At 55.3% G+C, this 23,553-nt stretch overlaps 9 protein-coding genes across 9 annotated transcripts; 4 read left to right on the top strand and 5 right to left on the bottom strand.

Moving 5' to 3' along the window:
* Window positions 1-279: 279 nt before the first annotated feature.
* Window positions 280-4,176, bottom strand: K452DRAFT_357381 (uncharacterized protein). The gene is made up of 2 exons (XM_033546114.1): window positions 3,755-4,176; window positions 280-3,696 (listed from the first exon to the last, which is right to left on the bottom strand). The coding sequence occupies exons 1-2, from the start codon at window positions 3,978-3,980 to the stop codon at window positions 527-529; spliced, it is 3,396 nt and encodes a 1,131-aa protein (XP_033399471.1). The 5' UTR covers window positions 3,981-4,176; the 3' UTR covers window positions 280-526.
* Window positions 4,177-4,780: 604 nt separating this feature from the next.
* On the top strand, window positions 4,781-10,361 carry K452DRAFT_296741 (uncharacterized protein; the record flags this gene model as incomplete). Its single annotated transcript, XM_033541945.1, has 3 exons — window positions 4,781-5,324; window positions 5,379-10,249; window positions 10,305-10,361. The coding sequence occupies 3 exons, from the start codon at window positions 4,781-4,783 to the stop codon at window positions 10,359-10,361; spliced, it is 5,472 nt and encodes a 1,823-aa protein (XP_033399470.1).
* A 472-nt stretch (window positions 10,362-10,833) lies between these two features.
* Window positions 10,834-11,688, bottom strand: K452DRAFT_296740 (uncharacterized protein; the record flags this gene model as incomplete). The annotated part of the gene is made up of 3 exons (XM_033541944.1): window positions 10,834-10,859; window positions 10,910-11,583; window positions 11,651-11,688. The coding sequence occupies 3 exons, from the start codon at window positions 11,686-11,688 to the stop codon at window positions 10,834-10,836; spliced, it is 738 nt and encodes a 245-aa protein (XP_033399469.1).
* A 1,763-nt stretch (window positions 11,689-13,451) lies between these two features.
* On the top strand, window positions 13,452-15,225 carry K452DRAFT_224522 (uncharacterized protein; the record flags this gene model as incomplete). The annotated part of the gene is made up of 7 exons (XM_033536691.1): window positions 13,452-13,655; window positions 13,710-13,833; window positions 13,938-13,970; window positions 14,198-14,324; window positions 14,384-14,581; window positions 14,690-14,747; window positions 14,806-15,225. The coding sequence occupies 7 exons, from the start codon at window positions 13,452-13,454 to the stop codon at window positions 15,223-15,225; spliced, it is 1,164 nt and encodes a 387-aa protein (XP_033399468.1).
* Window positions 15,226-15,789: 564 nt separating this feature from the next.
* On the bottom strand, window positions 15,790-16,888 carry K452DRAFT_268124 (glycoside hydrolase family 53 protein; the record flags this gene model as incomplete). Its single annotated transcript, XM_033538873.1, has 2 exons — window positions 15,790-16,663; window positions 16,722-16,888. The coding sequence occupies 2 exons, from the start codon at window positions 16,886-16,888 to the stop codon at window positions 15,790-15,792; spliced, it is 1,041 nt and encodes a 346-aa protein (XP_033399467.1).
* Window positions 16,889-17,392: 504 nt separating this feature from the next.
* On the bottom strand, window positions 17,393-17,732 carry K452DRAFT_161777 (uncharacterized protein). The gene has a single exon (XM_033535675.1). The coding sequence runs from the start codon at window positions 17,610-17,612 to the stop codon at window positions 17,424-17,426; it is 189 nt and encodes a 62-aa protein (XP_033399466.1). The 5' UTR covers window positions 17,613-17,732; the 3' UTR covers window positions 17,393-17,423.
* An 18-nt stretch (window positions 17,733-17,750) lies between these two features.
* K452DRAFT_161757 (uncharacterized protein) lies at window positions 17,751-18,701 on the top strand. Its single transcript, XM_033535674.1, has one exon. The coding sequence runs from the start codon at window positions 17,988-17,990 to the stop codon at window positions 18,468-18,470; it is 483 nt and encodes a 160-aa protein (XP_033399465.1). The 5' UTR covers window positions 17,751-17,987; the 3' UTR covers window positions 18,471-18,701.
* Window positions 18,702-19,931: 1,230 nt separating this feature from the next.
* K452DRAFT_224448 (uncharacterized protein) lies at window positions 19,932-20,498 on the bottom strand (the record flags this gene model as incomplete). The annotated part of the gene is made up of 2 exons (XM_033536688.1): window positions 19,932-19,997; window positions 20,064-20,498. The coding sequence occupies 2 exons, from the start codon at window positions 20,496-20,498 to the stop codon at window positions 19,932-19,934; spliced, it is 501 nt and encodes a 166-aa protein (XP_033399464.1).
* A 165-nt stretch (window positions 20,499-20,663) lies between these two features.
* Window positions 20,664-21,841, top strand: K452DRAFT_224437 (uncharacterized protein; the record flags this gene model as incomplete). The annotated part of the gene is made up of 2 exons (XM_033536686.1): window positions 20,664-21,638; window positions 21,752-21,841. 2 exons carry the CDS (start codon window positions 20,664-20,666, stop codon window positions 21,839-21,841), a joined length of 1,065 nt encoding a protein of 354 aa, XP_033399463.1.
* Window positions 21,842-23,553: the final 1,712 nt, after the last annotated feature.

Below are 23,553 nucleotides of genomic sequence, written 5' to 3'. Positions count from 1 at the left end.
TGCCTGTATGTCGACGGAGTTTATGGAGGTAACAGTCTTGACTCCACGTCAGACAATTAGCCCCATCTTACTCCGCTGTGCTCTCCCCTGCATTGGTTTGTGATCGCCCACCAGTCAATGCATTCTCCCATGTCTCTCAGTCTCAGCCAGGGCCCTGTAGTCAGCATTCAGCATTCAATCGCTGTTGACCCCTGTCGTTTCGCGGAACATCGCGTGCGGGCCGCAACACCCTCGCACCACTTCTGGAGATAGAGTTTTATCTCCGTGATCATGCTAAACGCCGTGTCCTTTCTAATGCTTTTTCGGAGATCTTCGTAAATACGCTACTAACTACGCTGTTCAAAAGACATTAATCCAAGGCGATAAAAGCAGAAAATCAGTACACGCTCGCAGATGCAACAAAAGAAAGACGCCCACAAAGAACAAAGCCAGGATAGAGTACAGAAACCGAAAACACTGCAGTCTCAGACTCGACGACCTAGAAATGCTGTGCTCAGTGCGAGACTCCATCTAACCAACCCGCTCATTATTCAGACATCTCGTGGTCTCCCTCTTCATCTCCAATCGTTGAAGCAGCAGCTGAAGTAACAGCCGAAGCAGCAATCGAACCACCAGCGCTCTTTGTTTGAGGCTGCGATCCCTTGCCCTTCCTCCGTTTCTCTTTCTTCTCCGGCACAGCCGGCGCTGAGGCGACGTTTGTTTCCCTCAGTCCCCTGACCTCCTTCAAGATCTCTGTGAATCCGACCTCCAGTGTGTTCATTCTGGCAAGCATGATCCTGTTCATTCTGCTCCTTTCTTCCGCTTCCTCCTGGCGCTTGATATCACTTTCATCCGAGTGATGACTGGAACGCTCAAAACGTCTTCCTCCTCTCCCTCCTATCGCCATCTCCATATTTGTCGAGAAACTACCGCCCAACACGCCAGGCGTGTCGACGCGCGGCTTGTTGTCACCAATATCTGAGGCAAGATCCAGTGCCAATGCATTGAACGAAGGCATCCGATCGCGCAGGTGGCGTAGATTGGAGAAGTTAGCGAGGTTAGAGTTAGCTCGACTCAAATGGCGCGGAGACAAGTTGTTGCTTCGAAGGGCGGGCCGTTTTGGTGTCTTGCTTGTACGCGGGGTGGCTGCACCGCTTTGGATGGCGGTTGATGGACGTTTAACAGGCGTGGTAGAGTCAGAAGCATGGCTCTCACCAGCAAAATCTTCCTTCTGCGGGCTGAAGAGAATAGTAGTAGACGAGAGATTACGGCCATGCAATCTCCTGCGGTTGCTAGAATCAGCAAAGACGCCGTTGGCGGCCGATGCTGCAGAACTGGGGATATGAGGCGTGTGTGATTTCGATGCCATGGGCGTTCTGAAATAGTCTTCGCCGTTCGATGATTCATATACGGAGATACGCTGGTTCTCCTTATCCAGGTCTGGTCGTCGGAGAGTACCGTGTACGGAAGGCCCTAATGTGAGACGGTCATCCTCGTTTTCATCATTGGTAACAAGTTCATCGTCGCCGTCTGCATCGGTTTGTTGTGGTTGGTCATCTTCCATGGCCATAATTGGGTCGTCAAGATCCTCTTCGATAATATGGGACGAAAAAGGATGCACCATGGAGATGACATCGGGATCTGAAGCCACCGATCTTGCCATAGACGATATCATTCTCCTGGAGCCATTCATTCTTTGAGCCGTCTTAGCACGGCGCATGAGTGGACGTCGGGCGGTCTCCAGCCTGTCCAGAACCGACCTAGGCTCTTCCATTGGGGAAATTGCGCCGCCTCGTTCCATCCCTTGCATCCAATCGCGTACAACATTGCTTGATTTCCTTCTGTCGATCATGGGCCCTGCCGTGTTCTGTCGCAATGTGGGTGTCTCCTTGTATGGCCGGCGGAATACTTCAGCCAAAGCACGGTCTTTTTGGAAGGTAGTGATTGACGGTTCTCGTAGGCGTAGACCAGGGCTGAAAAGGTCTCCAGGACCGCGAATGCCAAACTTTGATCGACTTCTGCCGCGCTGTTCTACCAACTCTTCGGGTTGGAAGGCCATGCGAGACAGAACGAGTCGCTCATAACAGAAAATAGAAAAGAGTATGGGGAAGTGAGTAGCCTTGATGAGCGTCCGATTAAGCTTGATGAATTTTCGGAAAGGCATGACAAACCGCAGCGGCGTGAGGAGCCAACCGATGACATTAGTAGGCGCGATGTATGAGAAGAGAGCATCCGACTTGACCATTGAAATAGCGTTGACGGCAAAGAGAAACTGGTGCTCTTCGTTTGCGTTTTGGACAACGGCCATGAAGGAGTTAGTCAAGACCGTGATCAGAATAGTGACGATCAGGAAGTGACAAATAAATAGGAAAAGGGTCAATATAGCCTTTCCTAACACGTTATAGACGCTCCAGTATTCCCATGCGGCCGGTGTGAAGCCCATGACCAGCTGGAACAAAGCATATGCTGTCTGAGAGCCGGATTGAAACCCTGTATCCCCGAAGGCAAGTGTAAATGCTACAAAGAAACCGCTGCAGCAGATGACGATCAAGACAAGGATTGCCGCCAGGTCAACGGCCATCATCCGGAATGCGATCAAGAGCTGAGAGAAGTACCTGTAGTGGTCCAATACGGAAAACAGGCGAGGGAAGAGCAGCACGGCTGTCGAAGCTAGTACATCGTAGGCCATGTTAGCCGTATGGTGCTTACGAACGTCCGGCATGAGGATTCCATATAGTCGTAGAACATAGTAGACGACGAAAAGCAACAAAATGCCGAGATCAAACGCATTCCAGACACTGAGGATGTAGAGATTGAAGCCTTGCTCAGTGAAGCCGACAACCTCGTCTAGCATGTAGCCTGCGCTCCAGAACCAGAAGACCACTTCGAGTGCAGTGATGTCGACCGATTTCTCAACCAGGACGGCCACGAACAAACCGAGCATGATTGCGAATGAGCAAGTGGAGAAGAGCTGTCTGTAGCGGGGAACACGCAAACGAGACAATTTGAACAGCGACGCCTCCCTGGGATCATACAAGGTTACAGTGCGTCGAATTGTAGGCCCGAGCAACGGCTGAAATTCTACTCCCTTATCTGGCGATTGCGGGTCATCGTGCATAGTGCCATATGTGGTGCTGCGGGGCGTGTCGCGAGGAGTAGGACGCTTGGAGGGAATCCTGTGTAGGTTGTCTGCTGCAGAGTGGAAGACAATGGTACCAGCCCAAATTGCTTCTAGCTGCTGAACGACCAATGGATGAGCCAAGAATTTCTTCGCTTGCGCGCGAATAGCAATCTCGACCGTCGAGATGCGCGCAAGGCGTGGCTGCATCGCAGCCTTGTTCCGTCCAGTGACAGTGGCAGGCGGGGTAAGCCCCTGCAGCGGATCGAAGTCATAGGCCAGGGCATCGATCAACTCCCTAGTGGAAAATTCCTTGAGCAACCGCATGGCCAGGAGCTCACATATCATGCCTCTTGTTTTGCTGACGCCGACGTTGCCGGGGTTCGCTTGACCTTCCTTTTGGAACTGGAGGCAGTTGGCGATGAGCGCATAGATCGACGCTCGGTTGAAGAGGCCTGACTGGATTTCTTGCTGGATCGGCTTAACAAGGAACTGCGAAACCTGCGGTGAGCGCAGCTGATCCCAGGATAACGTAGTCTCGCACCGCTGAACCACGAGCAGACGTATCGAGTGGGTCAAGTTATAGATGGGAAGGCGATCTGATCACCATGGCCCCAGTCAGTGACGCTGGCTCGAAAATGCGCTTGTGGAACATACCAAGATGCTCGGCGGAAAATATTGGCAGGATGGGATCGTCTGGTTCGTCGTCCTCGTAGGCCTCGTCGCCGACCTCATAGTGGTCCTCGTCGGCGTTCATGTCGCGGCGCGCGAAGTATTCCGCGTCGGCCTCGGCGTCCCGGGCATCGATCCGTGGAGTGGAAAAGGGCGAGTTTTCAGGCTGGCGACGGCGACCTTTGCGAGGCCGCAACAGGGATGCGAGCATGTAGCTATGTGAGGCGCGCTGGAGGCGGCTGGCGGGCTGGCTATCGCGGACGAGGTGGACTGGGACTCGGGAGACTGTGAGACGGCAGTTGGCAGGAGAGCGGGCGTTTATATTAATTTGCGTAGTGCGCGACAAGCGGAACGAAACACCTGGGAATGACGAACGTGGTCAAGCTACGAGGATGGGCCATGGAGCCGGCCAGCGCAGTCAAAGGTACACGGGCGCCTGGGGGCATATAACTAATGGATTCCTAACAGCCTCACCAAGCCCGACGGCTGATCATGCGCAAGGCCCTTATCTCGCCGCGAGACCCTTCTGCCATGATGCAAAGAAAGGCAGGACCCAATCACACGTCGCATCCAGACCGCTTCTCGCGCCTCATGCACGTCGAGGCGATCCATCCGGGGTCCTCTTGGCGATGTCTCGAGATACCGGGCGGCCGCGTGCTGACGGCCCATCTCACGAGCACGAGCGCGCAGGAGGGCCGCGGCAACGGGCGCAATGGGCTTCCCCCACCCGCCATCGCGGCGCCGAGTCGCGGTGGCTGGCGAAGAAAATACAATGGGCCGCCTTGTTGGCAGCGCGATCTGCCTGGAGCCCCCTGCTCGGAGCATCGACACAAGCTCCGCCGATCCCGCCCCCCATGCAGCTAGCCCGACGTGCCCCGCGGTAGCGTAATGCCAAGGCTGCGAAGAACTTCGACTCTTTTTTTCTGCTCCCCCCAACAGCCCCCAAGTTTGCTCTGCAGCAAGCCTCACGGCCCCATCCCCTCTCCATCCATCCCCCAGCTCCCAGACACCATGGCTGCCCCGGAAGAGAGACCGGCCATGAAGCTTGAGCTCCAAGATGGCAAGGTCTTCGAGGGCTATAGCTTCGGTGCTCCCAAGAGCATTGCCGGCGAGCTCGTCTTCCAGACGGGCATGGTCGGCTACCCCGAATCGCTCACCGACCCCTCGTATCGCGGCCAGATTCTCGTCATCACCTACCCCATGGTCGGCAACTACGGTGTGCCCGACCGCAAGGCGAGGGACCCTCTCCTGAAGGACCTGCCTGCCTACTTCGAGTCCGACGAAGCCCACATCGCCGGTCTGGTCGTTCTCTCCTACTCGGGCGAGAACTGGAGCAACCATCTCGCCACGAGCTCGCTGGGCGACTGGCTGAAGGAGCAGGGCATTCCCGCTCTCTTTGGTGTCGACACCAGGGAGCTGACCAAGACGATACGGCAGGAGGGTAGCATGCTGGGCCGTCTTCTCGTCGAGAACCAGGCCAATGGCAATGCCGAGCCCATTGTCTACGAGGAGATACCCTGGGTGAACCCCAACGAGAAGAACCTGGTGGCTGAAGGTAAGATAGCTCGTTGAACCGCCAATTTTGCGCCTGGCTTCTAACAGCGTCCAGTGTCTGCCAAGGAACCAAAGACCTATTCTCCCGACCCGTCGACCGCGTTAAAACACCCCTCCGGCCGCAATGTGAAGATTGTTTGCGTCGATGTTGGTCTCAAGTTCAACCAGCTTCGCTGCCTTGTGAAGCGTGGTGTCGAGGTTGAGGTCGTCCCTTGGGACTACGACTTCCCGAAGCTTGCTGGCAAGGAATACGATGGTCTCTTCCTCTCCAACGGCCCTGGTGACCCGGCCATGATGACCTCTACCGTTAAGCACATCCAAGCTGCGCTTGAGGAGGCTAGGACTCCCATTTTCGGTATTTGCTTGGGTCACCAGCTCCTTGCTCGGGCTGCTGGCGCCTCTACCAAGAAGATGAAGTTCGGTAACCGTGGTGCAAACATTCCTGCCACCAACTTGCTCTCTGGCAGGTGCTATATCACCTCCCAGAACCACGGATACGAGGTCGATGCCGAGACGTTGCCTACAGGCTGGCAGGAACTCTTCGTCAACGCCAACGACGGTAGCAACGAGGGTATCAGGCACGTCAGCCGCCCTTACTTCTCTGTCCAATTCCACCCCGAGCACGCCCCCGGCCCCAGGGACACTGAGAACCTGTTTGATGTCTTCATCCAGACTGTTTTGAAGTCCATCGAGAAGCCGGAGACGCTGAACCAACCTGTTGAGTTCCCCGGTGGAACTATCGAGGAGAACCGGAAGCTGCACCCTAAGGTCGAGGTCAAGAAGGTCTTGGTTCTTGGCTCTGGTGGTCTCAGCATTGGCCAGGCCGGCGAATTCGACTACTCTGGCTCCCAGGCAATCAAAGCATTGAAGGAAGAAGGCATCTATACCATCCTCATCAACCCCAACATCGCCACCATCCAGACCTCCAAGGGCCTCGCCGACAAGGTGTACTTCTTGCCCGTCACTGCCGATTTTGTCCGCAAGGTCATCAAGCAGGAGCGTCCAGATGCCATCTACGTTACCTTCGGTGGCCAAACTGCGCTGCAGGTCGGTATTCAACTCAAGGACGAGTTCGAGGCTCTTGGTGTCAAGGTGTTGGGTACTCCTATCGATACCATTATCACCACTGAAGACCGTGAACTTTTCGCGCGCGCCATGGACTCTATTGGCGAGAAGTGCGCCAAGTCCGCATCTGCCAACTCTGTTGATGAGGCTATGCGCGTCGTCACTGACATTGGCTTCCCTGTCATCGTTCGTGCTGCTTACGCTCTCGGTGGTTTGGGCAGTGGTTTCGCTGAGGACGAAGGGCAGCTGCTCGACCTTTGCAACAAGGCTTTCGCCGCCAGTCCCCAGGTCCTTATTGAGCGCAGTATGAAGGGCTGGAAGGAAATCGAGTACGAGGTTGTCCGTGATGCCTTCGACAACTGCATCACAGTTTGCAACATGGAGAACTTCGACCCGCTGGGTATCCACACTGGCGACTCCATCGTTGTTGCGCCTTCCCAAACGCTCTCCGACGAAGACTACAATATGCTTCGTACCACGGCCGTCAATGTCATCAGGCATCTTGGCGTGGTCGGCGAGTGCAACATTCAGTACGCCCTCAACCCTGACTCCAAGGAATACTGCATCATCGAAGTCAACGCTCGTCTCTCGCGTTCGTCGGCTTTGGCTTCGAAGGCTACCGGCTATCCTCTGGCTTTCGTTGCTGCAAAGTTGGGTTTGAACATCCCTCTCAACGAGATCAGGAACAGTGTCACGAAGGTTACCTGCGCTTGCTTTGAGCCTTCCCTCGACTACTGCGTTGTCAAGATCCCTCGCTGGGATTTGAAGAAGTTCACTCGCGTCTCCACTCTCCTCGGTTCCTCCATGAAGAGCGTGGGCGAGGTCATGAGTATAGGCAAGACGTTTGAGGAGGCTATCCAGAAGGCGATCCGTGCCATCGATCCCAACAACCTTGGTTTCAACGAGACTTCCATGGCTCTCATGTCTATCGACCAGGAGCTGCAGACCCCCTCTGACCAGCGGTTGTTCGCCATTGCTAACGCTATGCACTCTGGCTACACGGTTGACAAGATTTGGGAGCTGACCAAGATCGACAAGTGGTTCCTGAGGAAGCTCAAGACCATGAGCGACTTCAGCAAGCTTATGACCCAGTACAACACGCACAACATCCCTGTGTCCATGTTCAAAAAGGCTAAGCAGCTCGGTTTCTCTGATCGCCAGCTTGCCAATTTCTGGAGTTCCAACGAGCTTGCCGTGCGTACTGCTAGAGTCGATGCCGGAGTCTTCCCTGTGGTGAAGCAGATTGATACTGTTGCAGCGGAATTCCCTGCCTTCACCAACTACCTGTATGTCACGTACAATGGCACGTCCCACGACATTGACTTCAATGACCGTGGTGTCATGGTCCTGGGCTCTGGCGTGTACCGTATCGGTTCCTCTGTCGAGTTCGATTGGTGCTCTGTTCGTGCCATTCGCACGCTCAGAGAGGCTGGGTACAAGACGGTCATGGTTAACTACAACCCCGAGACCGTCTCTACCGACTACGATGAGGCTGACCGTCTGTACTTCGAGAACATCACCATTGAGACGGTGCTTGACATTTACCAGCTGGAGAACTCCAGTGGTGTCATAATGTCCATGGGTGGCCAGACGCCGAACAACATCGCACTGCCTCTGCACCGTCTGAACGTCAAGGTCCTTGGCACGTCGCCGGAAATGATCGACACCGCAGAGAACCGTTACAAGTTCTCCCGCATGTTGGACCGTATTTCGGTCGACCAACCCGCTTGGAAGGAATTGAGCACTCTTGAGGAAGCAGAGGAATTCTGCGAAAAGGTCTCTTATCCTGTTCTTGTTCGTCCCTCGTACGTTTTGTCGGGTGCAGCCATGAACACGGTTTATACCAAGGATGACCTTGAGAACTACCTCAACCAGGCCACTGAGGTCTCGCGCGACCACCCTGTTGTCATTACCAAGTACATCGAGGGTGCCAAGGAAATCGAAATGGATGCTGTTGCCCGTGGCGGTACCATGATTGGCCATTTCATCTCCGAGCACGTTGAGAACGCTGGTGTCCATTCGGGTGATGCCACTTTGATCTTGCCTCCTCAGGATCTCGACCCGGAGACTGTTCGTCGTATCGAGGACGCCACTCGTAAGATCGGAAGCGCACTCAACATCACCGGTCCTTACAACATCCAATTCATTGCCAAGGACAACGACATCAAGGTCATCGAGTGCAACGTTCGGGCGTCCCGCTCTTTCCCCTTCGTCTCCAAGGTCATGGGTGTCGACCTGATCGAGATGGCGACCAAGGCCATGGCTGGCTTGCCGGTCGCCGAGTACCCTCCGATCAACGTTCCATCTGACTACGTCGGTGTCAAGGTGCCTCAGTTCTCCTTCTCGAGACTGTCTGGTGCTGATCCTGTTCTCGGCGTGGAGATGGCTTCCACCGGTGAGGTCGCTTGCTTCGGTCGTACCAAGTATGAAGCATACATCAAGGGTCTTATCGCTACCGGCTTCAGGCTTCCGAACAAGAACATTCTTCTATCAATCGGTTCTTTCAAGGACAAGTTCGAAATGCTCCCTTCCATCAAGCGTCTTCATGAGCTGGGCTACAACCTTTTTGCTACTGCTGGTACCGCCGACTTCATCCAGGAGCACAGCATCCCTTGCAAGTTCCTTGAGGTTCTTGGTCAGTCTGGTCATGATGGAGAGCAGAAGCCTGAGTACTCTCTGACGCAGCACTTGGCCAACAATCTGATCGATCTGTACATCAACCTGCCGTCCAGCAACCGTTTCCGTCGCCCTGCCAACTACATGTCTCGCGGTTACAGGACTCGTCGTATGGCCGTTGACTACCAGACTCCTCTGGTGACAAATGTTAAGAATGCCAAGTTGCTCATCGAGGCTATTGCTCGCCACTACGATCTTGAGATTAGCAAGGTTGACTACCAGACCTTCGTCTCTGGCGCCCAGGATAGCGGTATCGGTGCAACGAGCAAGATTGGTGAAACCAACTTGACTTTGGGTCAGCTCTTGGCCAGGTCGCCCTTCAAGCGCAAGCACATTGTTTCCGTCAAGCAGGTTACTCGCAGCGACCTCCATTTGCTTTTCACTGTTGCCCAGGAACTCCGTCTTGGTGCCCAGCGTGAGGGCGGTCTGGACATCCTTAAGGGCCGCGTTCTTTGCAACATGTTCTACGAGCCCTCCACCAGGACCTCTGCTTCTTTCGATGCTGCCATGAAGCGTCTGGGAGGTAGCACCGTCGTCATTAGCGAGGCGCACTCTTCTACCAAGAAGGGTGAGTCGTTGGCTGACACCATCCGCACTCTTGGCTGCTACGGCGACGCCATCGTTCTTCGCCACCCCAGCAAGGAGTCAACCAGTATCGCCACCAAATTCTCTTCCGGTATTCCGATCATCAACGCTGGCAACGGCGCCGATGAGCACCCCACCCAGGCATTCCTCGACTTGTTCACCATTCGTGAGGAGCTGGGTACCGTCAAGGGTCTGACAATCACCTTCGTCGGTGATCTCAAGTATGGCCGCACCGTACACTCTCTCTGCGAGCTCCTGAAGCACTATGAGGACATCAAGATTCAGCTTGTTGCCCCCGAGGGCTTGGAAATTCCCGAACACGAGCGTGAGGCCATTAATTCTCGTGGCCAGCTCGAGCTCGAGGCCAGCGAGCTGACTCCTGATATTGTCGCCAAGTCGGACGTTATGTACTGCACTCGCGTCCAGCAGGAGCGCTTCACGGACCAGGCTCACTATGAGAAGGTCAAGGACAGCTTCGTTGTCGACAGCAACGTTATGAAGCACGCCAAGCTCAACATGATCGTCATGCACCCTCTTCCCCGCAACAGGGAGATCCACGAAGATGTTGACCTTGATCCCAGGGCGGCGTACTTCAGACAGGTGAGTGTTGCCCCCTTCCCGTTACCAGATGAATTTGTTGCTAATTTTGTGCTAGATGAAATACGGGCTGTACACTCGCATGGCTTTGCTGGCTCTAGTGTTGGCTCCGTAGATTATGGTGCTCTAGTGAGAGCGTTTTGCAGGTTCTGCTTTATTCGTCGCGATTTTCTGTGCACACTCAATGACGCCGTATATATTCGACAAAAAAAGGGTTGGGGTTCTGGATTTGCTTTTTTCGTCCAATGGATTTGACTACTGTAGTCGTCTGTTGGGCGGCTTTTCTACATAGAAAATGGGTTTGAGCATTAGGACGGCGTCGTGATTGGTGTATGCTTGTATGAAAACAACACTGTGATACCCGGGACGTGCGTCCCATATTATGTATATACTTTTTGTCTGGGTATAGGGGGAGTTATTTCATTTTTTCCGTAGGTCTGTAGAGTAGAGTAGTTCGTTACGCGTTATCATTTGCAAGCTATACATATATATCTGCTTGCTTGTTACTCACCATTACAAACAATCCGTCCTCGCTAAAACGCCGTATCCCATGAGCATTGAGTTTCCCATTTGATCGTCGATTGAGCTTAATGGCCCAGGCATCTGGACCAGCCTGCGATTCAGTTAGCAGCTGTTTAGCTTCATAGAGCTCTTTGGACCTACCCGGAAGGCCGCAACCAAAGCCAACAAACAGGTAGAGCAAGAAGATGACCACCACAATCAACAGAGCCATCAGCTTGACATTCTTCCACCACATACGCCTCCTCAGCCCGCGACTTCTGACCCTGAAATCGCGCGCATTCCCACCCAGCCTGTCCGTCTTGTCCACCAGCAAGTCGATTCTCTCACCACGCTCCAAAACGCGCTCAATGTTCTCCGTCATGATCTCGCGCACGCCGGCAATCTCGTTCTGCGCGGTGCGAATAGCGTCGTTCTGGCCCGCCTCGCTGGCACCAAGCTCGACCATGAGTCTCTTGAGGGTGGCATTAAAGGCAGCGCAGCCGTAAGGGGGCAGGCTGCCGAAGTCGGTAGCGCGCGGCTCATACTGGGCGAGGAACTGCTTCTTGATCTCGACGAGGAAGCCGAAGGGGACGCGACGGCCGAGCTCGGACTTGGCGATGACGAGGTAGGAGAGGCCGCCCGCGGAAGGGGCACCGGGGTGCTCGGAGGGCGCGGCCGAGATGTAGTGGATGAAGTGGGCGCCGTGCGTGTACGTCAGCTTCTGCGGCGACTGGTGGCTGATCTTGGGCAGAATGAGCGAGGCCAGTGAGCTCGTTTGCGACGAGGCGGATGCGGTGTGCTCGGTCAGGATAGTGGAGTTGTAGGCGATGCAGGAGCTGGGGGGTGGCCTTGTTAGTGTGCCTTCTGTTTGGTGGTCGCTGCGGTGCGACGGGCGAAACGTACTAGAGGAGCGGCGTGCTTGCGGACGATGAGGATGCCATGGTGAAGGTTGTGGCTCAGAATACACGCACAAGGTAGATGGGCACCGGAGAGGAAATATGGGTATCTGATTCGAGTGGTGCTATATATGATTGTTGGGAGAGGTGGAGTGGAGGATGGCGGAGATGGAGGTGAACTGGTGGTGGTGACGCATTGCCGCTTGGCAACGGCGCTAAAGTTCCATGGCGCGCTGAAAGGAAAGCGACCTGCGAAGCCCAACACCGTCCTTTCCGCTCTTTCGACTTCGGCAGCTGGCCCAAAACCGTACAACGGCCGACACGGCTGGGGGTGAAGCGGACTGAGCTACGCCACGCTCTTGCATTTGCCGTTTCACGCGCAAATGTTCTGTCGCCAAGGCACCTCGCGCGCGTCGGGCAAGATTTGTCGGTAAGTAGCAAGCTCCTAGAGGGGACAAACTCTTTTAGAGCGTACAAGACGTGTCTAGACTCGTTGGAGCCCCGGACATCTCAGCAAAGCCCCGCCGCGCTACGACGCGGCAAACAAATCCTAGGATGGCCAGCATGGCTCAGCATCGTGTCTTCGTCTCGGCCGGCGCCGCAACTTTTTGACATCGGCGTACGGCGCAATTGCGGTGCGTGAGGCGTTTCTGACCGGTCTTGGTTCCGCGCGGATCGATGCGCAGGCGCGTGAGGTCCAGCCACCACTACGGAGTAGCACCGCGCCTCGTGATACTCACGACCCTGGTTTGCTTTGCGGACATGTTGTGATCGGGAAACTGCTTGTCACTACAATGCTTCGCCTCGGGACTCTTACACTTAAAAGCACTGTCTACGGAGACAGACATGTCCTGATGTAGGACCACAACAGCTTTTCCCATAGGAGTACCAATGACTGACGGGATACAACTACTCCGTACCCCTGAACTACACCTTGCCCTCACAGAAAATTCTCAATCACAGTCTGATGGAAGGTATTCTGAAGCTGACTATTACTTCGTCATTCCTCCTGGACCCTTTTCAGGGCGCCCTGGGCGTTTGAACACCAACCGCAAGGCTGTATCTACAGCCACCTACGATATATCGTGTCTGGCTAGGACCCCTTCTTACATGCTGCGCCGCAATTTCGAACGCTTGTGGCCCTTGCCTTTGTGAAGAGGAAGCACTATACTCGGACTAGTTAAGTAGACCAGACTTAAGGTTTATCCTGTAACCACTAGCGAGGATTGCTTAGTTTGTTCACATCGTTGTCAGAGCGTAGGTCAGATGGGCCAGACCAACCATGACACTTTGTTGCTGGACAGCCTGTTTCTACAGTTCGCCTTACCGTTGCCGTTAATCGGAAGATTCGGGACGCACGTTGCGCAATCCAAGAGCTGGCCAGATAAACATCCAAGCGTTTTTATCCTCTAGGATTCAATTGGCCTGATCCCAAGAACTCCGGTTTAGGGCTGTCAGATCATCCTCAGGCAGCCATGTTCCACCATGCCTCGAGGGCTGATCCCACATCGTGTCGTAAGGTCTCGGCTTGCGCTCGTAGCTTGTCCTTAAACATTGTCTTCTCCCAGACCTTTTCCATTCCGTGCTTCCACCGAACGTTTATGCTTTCATTTCCATCTTTCTTTCTTTAGTTGGTTCTTATTCACTGCTTCCCCTCATTTCTTCTCCGCATTTGAAGCGTACCGACGGCACCTTTTCGAGCTGGTCTCGAACCTTCCTGTCTTTCCCTTAGCGAGCAACTCAGAAGATCTCTCATATTGACTTATACTGCTATTCCTCCTTCTACTTTCTTATCCTCTTTACTCACTATGACGTCTCTCGTCGGTCCTGTCCGACCCAGTACTTGGCCCGAGCCGAATTATGCAAATCCGGAGACGCGATGCTCTCTGATCGTCGGCTTGATGGTAGCAGAAGGAACATTGGCAACTCTCTTTTGTGGCGCACGGCTGGTGGCAAAGCACAGATCAAAGTATTCATTAGGTCGGGATGATTGGGCGATGGCAGTATCAACAGTACGTATTGCAATGGTCATTCAGTATTTCAAACCACTCACAATCATGGAATAGGTCATGATGATGTGTGTGAATATCTTGGCATGCATTTCTGCAAAATATGGGTCTGGTTACCATACATGGGATGTCAAGTTCGAATGGGCTAAGACGTGGGGAAAAGTAAGCTTTGCGACTTTCTGTGTTGATTCGTGGCACTGACTTGAACAGATTGATCTCGCAACATATGGTTCGGAATCTCTCAGTGAACATTTGTTGACCCTTCAAGAGACTAACAGGACACAGTACTGTTCATTCCAAGTGTTTCCATGACAAAAAGTGAGTTTGATCCATATATATTCAAGACTGGTTACAACGGTTGAGCTGCTCAGCAAATTCCGACACTTAAAAAGACGTTCATCGCTATGGAGAGCTAGGGTTTGCGTGGCCTTTCGCACACCTTGAGCGCTAAGATGAGAGAAGCGTTGTAACAGTCGGAAGCTACTGTCCGACGCAAACGTTGTAACCAGTTTGACATATTTTTGAGTTATAGCTAACCATTGCAGTTTCCCTCTGCATGTCATATCTCAAACTGTTTCCGTCCCGCGCGAATAAATGGTTTTGCCTATCCACCATTACATTCCTTATCCTATGGTCTATCACAGTCATCTTTTTGCTCACGTTTGCGTGCCGGTAAAAGATCCCACCAACTCCAGCACAACGAATTTGACTAAAAAGAAAAATGTATACAGACCCATAGAGGCATTTTGGGATCCCTGGATAAGCGGTTCGAAATGCCTAAACATCAAGGTCGTTTTGATCCTTACGGGAGCTTTGAACAGTCTAACCGACTTTACGGTGTTCCTTTGGCCCGTGAAGACACTATGGAGTATCCGTCTTCCCCTTGGTCAGCGGCTTGGGCTTGTTCTGTCATTTGGAATCGGCTGCACGTAAGATGATCTCGCCCCGCAACGATAGGCTTCTGGTGCTGACCTTTAACGACGCAGTGTCTGCATAACTGGAATTTTACGCGCTTTGGAGATGGAGAGATATTTCAGGTCGGGCGATCCATATTGGGAGTGCACCTGGCTATGGGTTATCTTGGGGATTGAGGGCGTACGTATACACTGATGTCAGCTTGCGTTGAGTTGAGGCTAACAATGGTGTGCTGTAGAACTTCGGTATTATCTGCGGATGCCTGCCTACCCTCAAGCCTCTCGCCAAGCAGATGTTCCCGCGGTTCTTCAAGAGCAATAGCGATCTCGCCAATTCGTCATGCGAGCACAAACGTCAGAACGCATACACTCCAAGCTTCCCTTTCCAGAACATCACTCTGCAAGAAGACTTTGGCGTAAGAGACGAAATGAGAACGACCGGAGCAGGAGGACTCTCGGAAAACGAAAGGTTCGCCGCTTGGGCGGCGCGAGCCTCGAAATACCATTCGCGTCTCCCGGAGAATGGGATCAAGCTTGTACAAACTGTCAGCTTGCATACGGATAGCCCACCCGTGCCCAGGAATAACTTGATGGTCCCACAGCCTGCGAGAAGCGACTGCGGCAGCGAGGAATACATACTCCCCCCGCGTAACGTGTGAAATGAAGGACAATATACTGGAGTTCAGAGGGACGAGAGATAATAACGTCCGTCGCCGTCAAGCGAGATTCGCCGCCCAACCCAACGAGATAACGATGCGTGCATGGAGAGGAAACAAAGTTCAGTCAAGACATTTATACGAATACATACGCCTAAAGATATCTTCATTTATATCCAGGACCTAGGTATGTAGCTAGACAATGAGTAGTCCATAGGGACTGCTTATGTCCTTCTCCGTCTATATTTGGAGAGTACACATACTCTTTAGGAATTGGGTTTGTAGCTGGACAAGGAGTATTCCATAGAGACGGCTTGTATTCGTCTATCTCGCAAGACGGTGAATCTCAGATGACGGTGACAGACGTTAATGAATACAGACAGGGTGAGTACAGGGTAGCGTTTTACTTCCACATGAGATGTTTTCAGACGTCTCCGGCACCTCGTTTTAGCAAGAGTAATTTCTCTTATTCCTCAATAACGACATAAAATCCTTGCATAAAGATATACCCTATTGATTTACAAAATGAAGAACAAAATCCTAGCACATGCTCATTCCCGCGTTCGTTTAAGAAAACATGCTAACGGAGTCGAGAGCCGTGGCCTGGGTGTTGGGCCAGTTGTCCCAATTGACATCGAACAGGATAGCCGAGTCGCACTTGCTGCCCAGGCCAGTGTTGTTGATGAAAGCAGGCTCCCAGTAGAAGACACCGCCGCCCAGGTTACTAGGCAGGGCCTTGACGTTCTCGATAATCGACGAGACCCACTCCTTCTGGCCTTCGGCGCTGACGGGGATGTCCTCGCTGAGCTCAACGCCATCGCAGGCGACGGGCCAGTCCGTCTCGGCAACGACGATCTCCTTGCTGTACTTGGTGGCAAGGGTGTTCATGGAGCTCTTCAGGGCGTCAAGAGTGGCGCCGGTGCCGTAGAAGGGGTAGAAGCTCAGGCCCAGGGTGTCGACCATGTCGGACGTGACGGTGCCGGTGTTGAAGACGCCGTCGAACCACCACGTCAGGGTCTCCTCCTTCCAGCCGTTGTCGAGGTGGATCATGATCTTGGGCTTGGTGACGCCGTTGGAGACGGCGTCGTCGACACCGGCGCGGGCCGCCGCCCACAGCGTGGCGAAGCCGCTGAAGTCGTCGTTCTCAATCTGGCCCAGCGGGTAGAGCATGCCGCCGGTGACCTCGTTGCCCAGCGACAGGATTTCGAGCTCGACGCCGGCGTCGGAGAAGGACTGCAGCGTCTCGGTGACGTACTTGCGCGTCTGGGCCGCAAGGTCATCGATCGACGACGTCGACCATGCGGACGGCACGACCTGGTTACCCGCGTCCGCCCAAGTGTCGGAGAAGTGCAGGTCGAGGTAGATCTTCTGACCGGCCTTGGAGAAGCGCTTGGCGAGCTCGAGGGTGTAGTCGAGGCCGTACTGCTGGCCGGTCCAAAGACTAGGTCCTTTGTCAGCTGAGGTTCCTTCTTCTGGGTTTCCAATTGATGGTGACGTACCGAAGACGGACGCTGTCCATGCCGCCATCACTCAGAATCTCCTCAATCTGCGTCTCCTGGCCCGAGGCGTTGATCCAGTGGGCGCCCTGCTCGTCCTCCATGGCCTTGACGGACGAGAGATCGTGGCCCTGGCTCCACGCGGCGGCAGTGCCGCTGAGGGCTGCCATCAACGGCAGAGCATTGATCATGAACTTGGCCATTCTGGTATGTGGTTGTATGTACAAGCAAGCAAGGTAGGCGCTAAAAGAAGGGAGGAGAGACAGAAACCGGCACTGCCCTGGTGTAATAAAGCAATAGCGGATGAAGCAAGAAGGCTAAAAGAAAGAATGTTTCGAAGCGTACACCTGAAAAGGAGAAGAGCAGCGGTGACGACGACGGGAATACCAGCAGCTTTTAAGGCGCATAAACATCGACTGCCCTACCTGTGTTTTTAAGTCACGTAGTCATGCGCTTACTCGGCAGCAGCTTGCGAGATTACATCTCTACTTACCCGGGCGATCAAACCCACGGAGACCTGCTCCCCGCACCCAAACCCAGTCTTGCAGTTTATATATTGCACCCGCACCGTCCACCTACCACATCGGGCATCATCGGCGCCGCTCGCCCCCATTGGTCCTCTCGCTTACCCAGAAGGCCTTGACCTTTGTCTACTGCTTCATGCGCCCTTCCAACACCATGCGCGCGCATCCGGCCGTTCACACTTCAATGGCAGAGAGAAAACAGGAGCGGATGAAGAGGAAGAAAAGCAAACCACCTACTCCGTAGTAGTGTACGAACACCACAGAACTCATCACCACCAAATCCGCACATCATCATCAACAACAACAACAACAACAACAACAACAACCAGCTGACGACCCACCACCACCGCAAGCGAGCCTCACCTCCCATCAAACAGCGCCAGGCCAGCCCCGTTTCAAGTTGACCGAGACCAGCAGCCTGTCAACACCCCGGGCAGCGGCGCCTAAAATACAGAAGGGGGGCTTGGCCACACAAAGGCATGAAAGGGAGCAGGCCCAAAGCGGCAGTAAAACGGGCAGATCGGGCCAAAGCAGCCCCGACGGTGCGCCGTGCCGCAGCCCCAAAACGGGCGCAGAGCTAGGCCTCCCGTCCCGCCGCCGTGCGCGCACAGGCGCCACCACGCACAAGTCACTGCTGACGCACGCGCCGTGCCGATGCGCGGCCGCCGTTTATACCCGCGACTGCCACGGCCCGCGGCGAGAGCTGCTTGCTTGTTTGCTTGTAAATGTGCTGCGAGCCCGCGCGATGTCGGTCCGCTGCGTAGGTACCGCTCGCTCGCTGCCGGTTCGGCTGAAGATGAGGCCCGCTTGTTGGGTTGTTAATGGGCCCCAGAGACCAGTATCGCACATAGGGCATCCGGGGCCGGCCGGCGGCGCCGAGTGGCTTGCCGGGCTGCGTGCGAGGCCTGCGACCGGCTTTGCTGCCAATATATGCGAAGAAGTGAATGAGAGGCGAAGGTGGACTCTCGGCGGCCTACAATTCCTCGGACGCCTGAAGGAGGAATTGATCATACGACGCTGTTGTTGTTGTTGCTGCTGCTGCTGCTGCTGCTGTTGCCGTTGCCGCTGCGCGCGCGTACACTACTCGGCCGCATCATCCCTTTCGTGGCGCTGGGGCAAGGCCTTGTTTGCAGGTTTAGGCCGAGACACGGAGAGAGCAAGCGTGCATGTGCGACAAGAACGACGACGCGGCACTCCTGCTAGCGAGACCAGTCATTTCCAACGTTAACAGAAGACGGCGGCGGGCAGGAGCATAAGCATTTTCGCTTTTGCCGTGAACAATTGCATCCACGGCCGTGATAGCCCCAAGAAAAAAACGACCGACAAGAAAGCGCGCCAGTGCACCACCGGCTTGTTGGCCCCTGCTTTCCGCAGGTCCCCCCGTGCCTCCCTCGCGGCCGTCTCAACTTGACAAACAACCAAACTCCAAACGCCTAGCACTAGTTACCACGCACCCACGCAGCCTAACCTCTTTCCGCGCCCAACGTCGGACGTCTGCTGTTTAGCGCGCTGGCGCGTCGCTGGCACTGACTGGAGGGTGGTCCTCGGCGCCCTTCAACGTCGAACGTCTGGCTTCTTAGGCTGGGAACTGTGCGTTGGTGCTGTTGCGCTTGCTCGCTGCTGCTGGCCGCTGCTCTTAGGTAAGCTTGTCTCGAATCGGTAGGTCGGGGGGTGTTCAGGGTTGGACGTCTATCTCTTGCGCACTGGGGATAAGGGTGAGTGCTGTGTAAAGTGGGAGTGAGACCTAGGTTGGTGACTAGCTAATGGCTTAGATACTGCGTTCAGCTCAACAAGTACCGCGAATGAAGCGGAGGTGAGCTGTAGCTTCTGGCCACGCCATGGCCCAAAAAAGCCAACTTCCAAGCATGCACAACGTCGAATGTCTGAGTTTGTACGGGGCGAGAAAACTAAGTGATTGCGCATAGCATAGCGGGAGTAAGGTTGCGGTATCCAACCAAGCCACGACGACCTAAAGAGGCAACTCAAAAGAGTGCCGAAGCTCAAACGTCTACACACATGTACAACACGCAGTTGGAGTGAAAGCGATTGACTGAGTCGTGCCAGAGTAGAGTAGGGAAGGCTTTACGAATCTGCAGCCTAAAACGGCAACTTTGAGGAATATCCACGCTGTGGGGATGCGGAGTGTCTAGCGAGACGGAGAAGGATACAAGCAGTCCCTACGGAGTACTTCTTATCTAGCTACAAGCCCAAGTCCTGAGTATATGCGGGAAGGTCTTAGAGCACACACACATACAAACATATCTTAACTGTATTTCACCTTGTCACTCCGTACAATCATCGTCTCGCAAGACGGTGATGGGAGTTGGTAGTTGAACAGATATACCAACGGATACCTTTTAACGGTCGGAAAGTTGCTGGCCAGCTCACACGTTGTAACCCAGCCCCGACTGTACGTGGTTCAAGCACAGTCATAGGACCAAACGCCCGGGTGCAAGAGCATAGCAAAGAGGCGTACGGAGAAGCACCGTGAAATGCCTTGATTTCATGGTCGAGCGCGACAGACACGCTACCCGCCGCCTCTCTCTCTCTCTCTTTCTCTATCTCTTGCTCTCGTGTACCGGACCGGCACGCACCCAGCCTGCCTCGGAGGCCCCGCCGCTCAATGAAATAACAAAAACGCCGACCCATGCATACAGCGACGACGGCATCGTGCTCCCCCACCGCGCCCCTACGTCGTCTTGGGCTTCTTGGTGCCGTACTTGGAGCGGCCAGTCAAGCGGTTACCGACACCACCCTACACAACGACGTCAGCCAGTCCGCAGTCAAGCCAACAAAAAACAAAAGGAGCAACTGGACTCACCAGATCGAGCGGACCGCGCACGAGCTTGTACCTCACACCGGGACAATCCTGGGCCCTGCCACCGCGCACGAGGACGACGCTGTGCTGCTGGACGTTGTGGCCCTCGCCGGGGATGTAGGCGGTGACGGCGCGGCCGTTGGACAGGCGCACACGGGCGATCTTGCGCTCGCCCGAGTTGGGCTTCTTGGGCTTGGTCGTGCCGACTTTCAGACACACGCCCTTCATCTCCGGGCGGTCTTTGAGCTGCGGCGACGTCAGCTTGCGCGCGGGCTGCGGCTTGCGGCACCCGCGCCGCACTTGGCTGTAGGTCGCGCTGGCGGGGGCCGAGGCGGAGAAGGCGCGGGTGAGGGTGGTGAGCGGCGTGAAGGTGGTGGCGCGCAGGATGGAGGACAGCGAGGCTGGGCGCACCAGCGGGCGGAGGGCGGCGAATGGCATCTTGTCGTGTGGTGTGTGGTCGTTGTTGCCGCTTCTCCACGATTTTCGGCCGCGCTTGGGCCTGCTCTGCCTTTCGCTGACTCTTTTCCACACGCCCCGCCAAACAACAAACAACACCACAACTGCTCACCCACCGCCATGGCGACCACCGCAGCCCTCAACCCGATGGAGCCCGCTCCGCAGACCGCCGCCACCCCCTTCGACATTGTCGGCACCTACAAGGCGCTGCTGCGCGAAGACCCCGACATGACCATGCCCGTCGCCGCCATCGAGGCCCTGGTGCACGCCCTCAGCGCCGCCGACACGAGCACCACGACCGAGACCCTCGCCCTGCTCTCGACCTACACGGCCCAGCTGAAAGCCGCCATCCCGAACCCCATTTCGCTGTCAGCCGGCACCGACCTCTTCCAGCGGTACCTGATGACGTCGGTGCGGCCGGGTGCCGATTTCGCGCAGACGCGGCGTCACCTGCTCACCAACGGGCGCCTGTTCGTCGAGCGGGCCAAGGCGTCGCGCGCCAAGATCGCGGGCTTCGCGCGCCACTTCGTGCGCGACGGCAGCACCATCCTGACCAACGGCGGGTCGCGCGTCGTGGGCGCGCTGCTGCGCTCGGCCGCCGAGGCCACGGCCCAGGGCGGCGGCAGCGTCCGCTTCAAGGTCATCTACGTGCTCGCGACGCCGAGCCACGGGCGCGAGGAGGGCGGCGCCGGCGCCGACGCCGAGGGCATGGCCATTGTGCGCTCGTTGCGCGCGCACAACGTGCCCGTGGCTACGATCCCCGAGGCTGGTGTCGCCTATGCCCTCGGCAAGGTCGACATGGTCATTGTGGGCGCCGAGGGCGTCGTCGAGAACGGCGGCATCATCTCCCGCCTCGGCACGTACCAGCTGGGCTTGTTGGCCAGGAGCGCGGGCAAGCCCTTCTATGTCGTCGCTGAGAGCCACAAGTTCGTCCGCCTGTATCCCCTCGGCCAGTACGATCTGCCGATCGAGCAAAAAGTCATCCAGTTCCGCGTGGGCCGCGACGACCGCGTCGTCGAGGAGAGCAATGCCGGGCCTCAAGCGGCGGCGGACCCGCAAGCCGAGACGGCGAAGCGCGACCCAAGGGAGGAGAAATGGGCTGCTGGCGCAGTGGACGACGCGGTCGACTTTACGGTACGTGTGCTGCCCCGTCTATCTCTCCGCACTACATCCCCACTCCCCCCCTACCTACTAATCTAAACTACCTAAACACACCCACTAACAAACGCGCGCAGCCCCCCAACCTCATCTCGGGCATCATCACCGAGTCGGGCGTCCTCACCCCCAGCGCCGTCAGCGAAGAGCTGATCAAGATCTGGTTCTAAGACGCATCGCATGGCCAAGCAGCAGCCTCGACGAGGCACAAGCAGGCAGGCAGGCAGGCACATAGATAGGTAGGCAGGCAAGCAGGCAGGTGCGCAAACGCGCCATGACAGAACCTTAGCGCGCGAGCGGCCGCTGCGCCACGGGTTCAAAACGGGGGCGGGAGGGGGGAGCCGCACCGCGCAGCCAGTGAAGTTGAAGCAGAGTAAAGCAAGAAGAAAGAGCGAGCAAGAAAGCAAGTAGCAGGCAGGCAGGCAAGCAAGCACATAAGCCAAGGGGCCGAGCGAGGCAGGCGGGCGCGCAGGACCCGCCAACTGCGTGCCTGCGCAGCCTCGTAGCAGGAGAGCAAGAGCAAGAGCCAGAGCAAGCGCAAGTGCGGGGTCTCCGGGATGGGTCGATGGCGTTCCGTTCGTTGGTTGTTTGTAGGCACCTACCTATGGGCGCTCTGGCGGGCGTTATACACGGACGGAAAAGTAAAAGTAAAGTGAAAGTGGGACAGGACGGGGCGTGTCTTGGGGGTAGGGTAGGGTAGGGTAGATAGATATATACGCGATAATGAATGCGATAGACGGCGAGCGAGCTGCTGAATGGATGGACTGATGGTTTGTGTGTGGGGACAGGTAATGCAGCGTGCTGTCGTGTCGCGAGGTAGGAGCAACCTCTCTTGAATCGATTTCTTCTTCTTCTGCTGCTTCTTCTGCGCGGAGAAGCGGCGTTGGTGTTGGTGTTGGGGCGTGAGATAGATGGATGAGTGAGTGGTCGTTGGTCGTGCTTTATAGGGACGGGCACGGGATGGTTCGAGGGGCGTGAAGGGGTTTTTAGAGGTATAGCGATGGATGGGATATATCGGAGTAGGACGTAGGTCGTATGCTTATAGCTGTGGTGGTAGGTAGGTAGGTAGATAGGTGGGGTGGGCACATTTATCCGCGACCTTCTGGCATAGCATAGTTATAGCATAGTTGTAGCATAGCATGGCATGGTATGGGTAGCATACATAGTAGCAAGCTGACTGACTGACTGACTGACCAACCAACTGCAACTAAACCCAGCTCGATCATGCATGCATGTATCGTGGTAGTTATATGACGAGTAGAGTCGAGTCGAGCAGTGTAGGTAGAGCAGAGTAGTAGTAGTAGTAGTAGTAGTAGTAGTAGTAGTAGTAGTAGTAGTAGTAGTAGTAGTAGTAGTAGTAGTGGGTATAAGCAACACCAACAAGCAACCTTAGCAAGTCAAGCAAGCAGCGACCGGCTTCTTTTCTTCGTTCCTTCCTAACTCCATCCATCCATTTATCCATCCAACAACCAACAACCATCCTAGCATTCCAGCAAGCAAACAAGCAAATTTTCCTGTCCCGCCGCTGTTGATTCGTGCATGCCCTAGTACCTGCCTGCCTGCCTGCCTGCCTGCCTGCCTATCTACCGGACAGGCAGAACGGTCCTTGGCGCCTTGTGTGTCGCCGCTATGTACTCCAACCCAACGCAAAGCAACGCAAAAGCAAAAGCAAAAGCAAAAGCAAAAGCAACAGCAAAGCAGAGCCAGAGCTAAAGCTAAAGCTAAAGCCAACGCCGACGCCAGAACCGCCGCAGCGCCGCTGCTGGTGAGCTAGCTGCGCAGCTGCTCCTAGCTAGTTAGATAGAGGGAGGGAGTGGTAGTCGGGATTGTGGTGTGTGGAATGTGTGGAGAGAAGAGAAAGAGAGATAGAGAGATAGAGAGA

Source organism: Aplosporella prunicola (assembly GCF_010093885.1).
Source record: "Aplosporella prunicola CBS 121167 unplaced genomic scaffold K452scaffold_8, whole genome shotgun sequence".
Taxonomy (NCBI): Eukaryota; Fungi; Ascomycota; class Dothideomycetes; order Botryosphaeriales; family Aplosporellaceae; genus Aplosporella; species Aplosporella prunicola.
This window is presented reverse-complemented; position numbering and strand designations above follow the sequence as displayed.

Coding starts and splice junctions, on each gene's coding strand:
- K452DRAFT_357381 (XM_033546114.1), bottom strand. CDS start 3,980: ATGCTCGCATCCCTGTTGCGGCCTCGCAAAGGTCGCCGTCGCCAGCCT. Junction 3,697..3,754: donor ATTTTCCGCCGAGCATCTTG/GTATGTTCCACA, acceptor CATGGTGATCAG/ATCGCCTTCCCATCTATAAC.
- K452DRAFT_161757 (XM_033535674.1), top strand. CDS start 17,988: ATGTCGGTCCGCTGCGTAGGTACCGCTCGCTCGCTGCCGGTTCGGCTG.
- K452DRAFT_161777 (XM_033535675.1), bottom strand. CDS start 17,612: ATGGGAGGTGAGGCTCGCTTGCGGTGGTGGTGGGTCGTCAGCTGGTTG.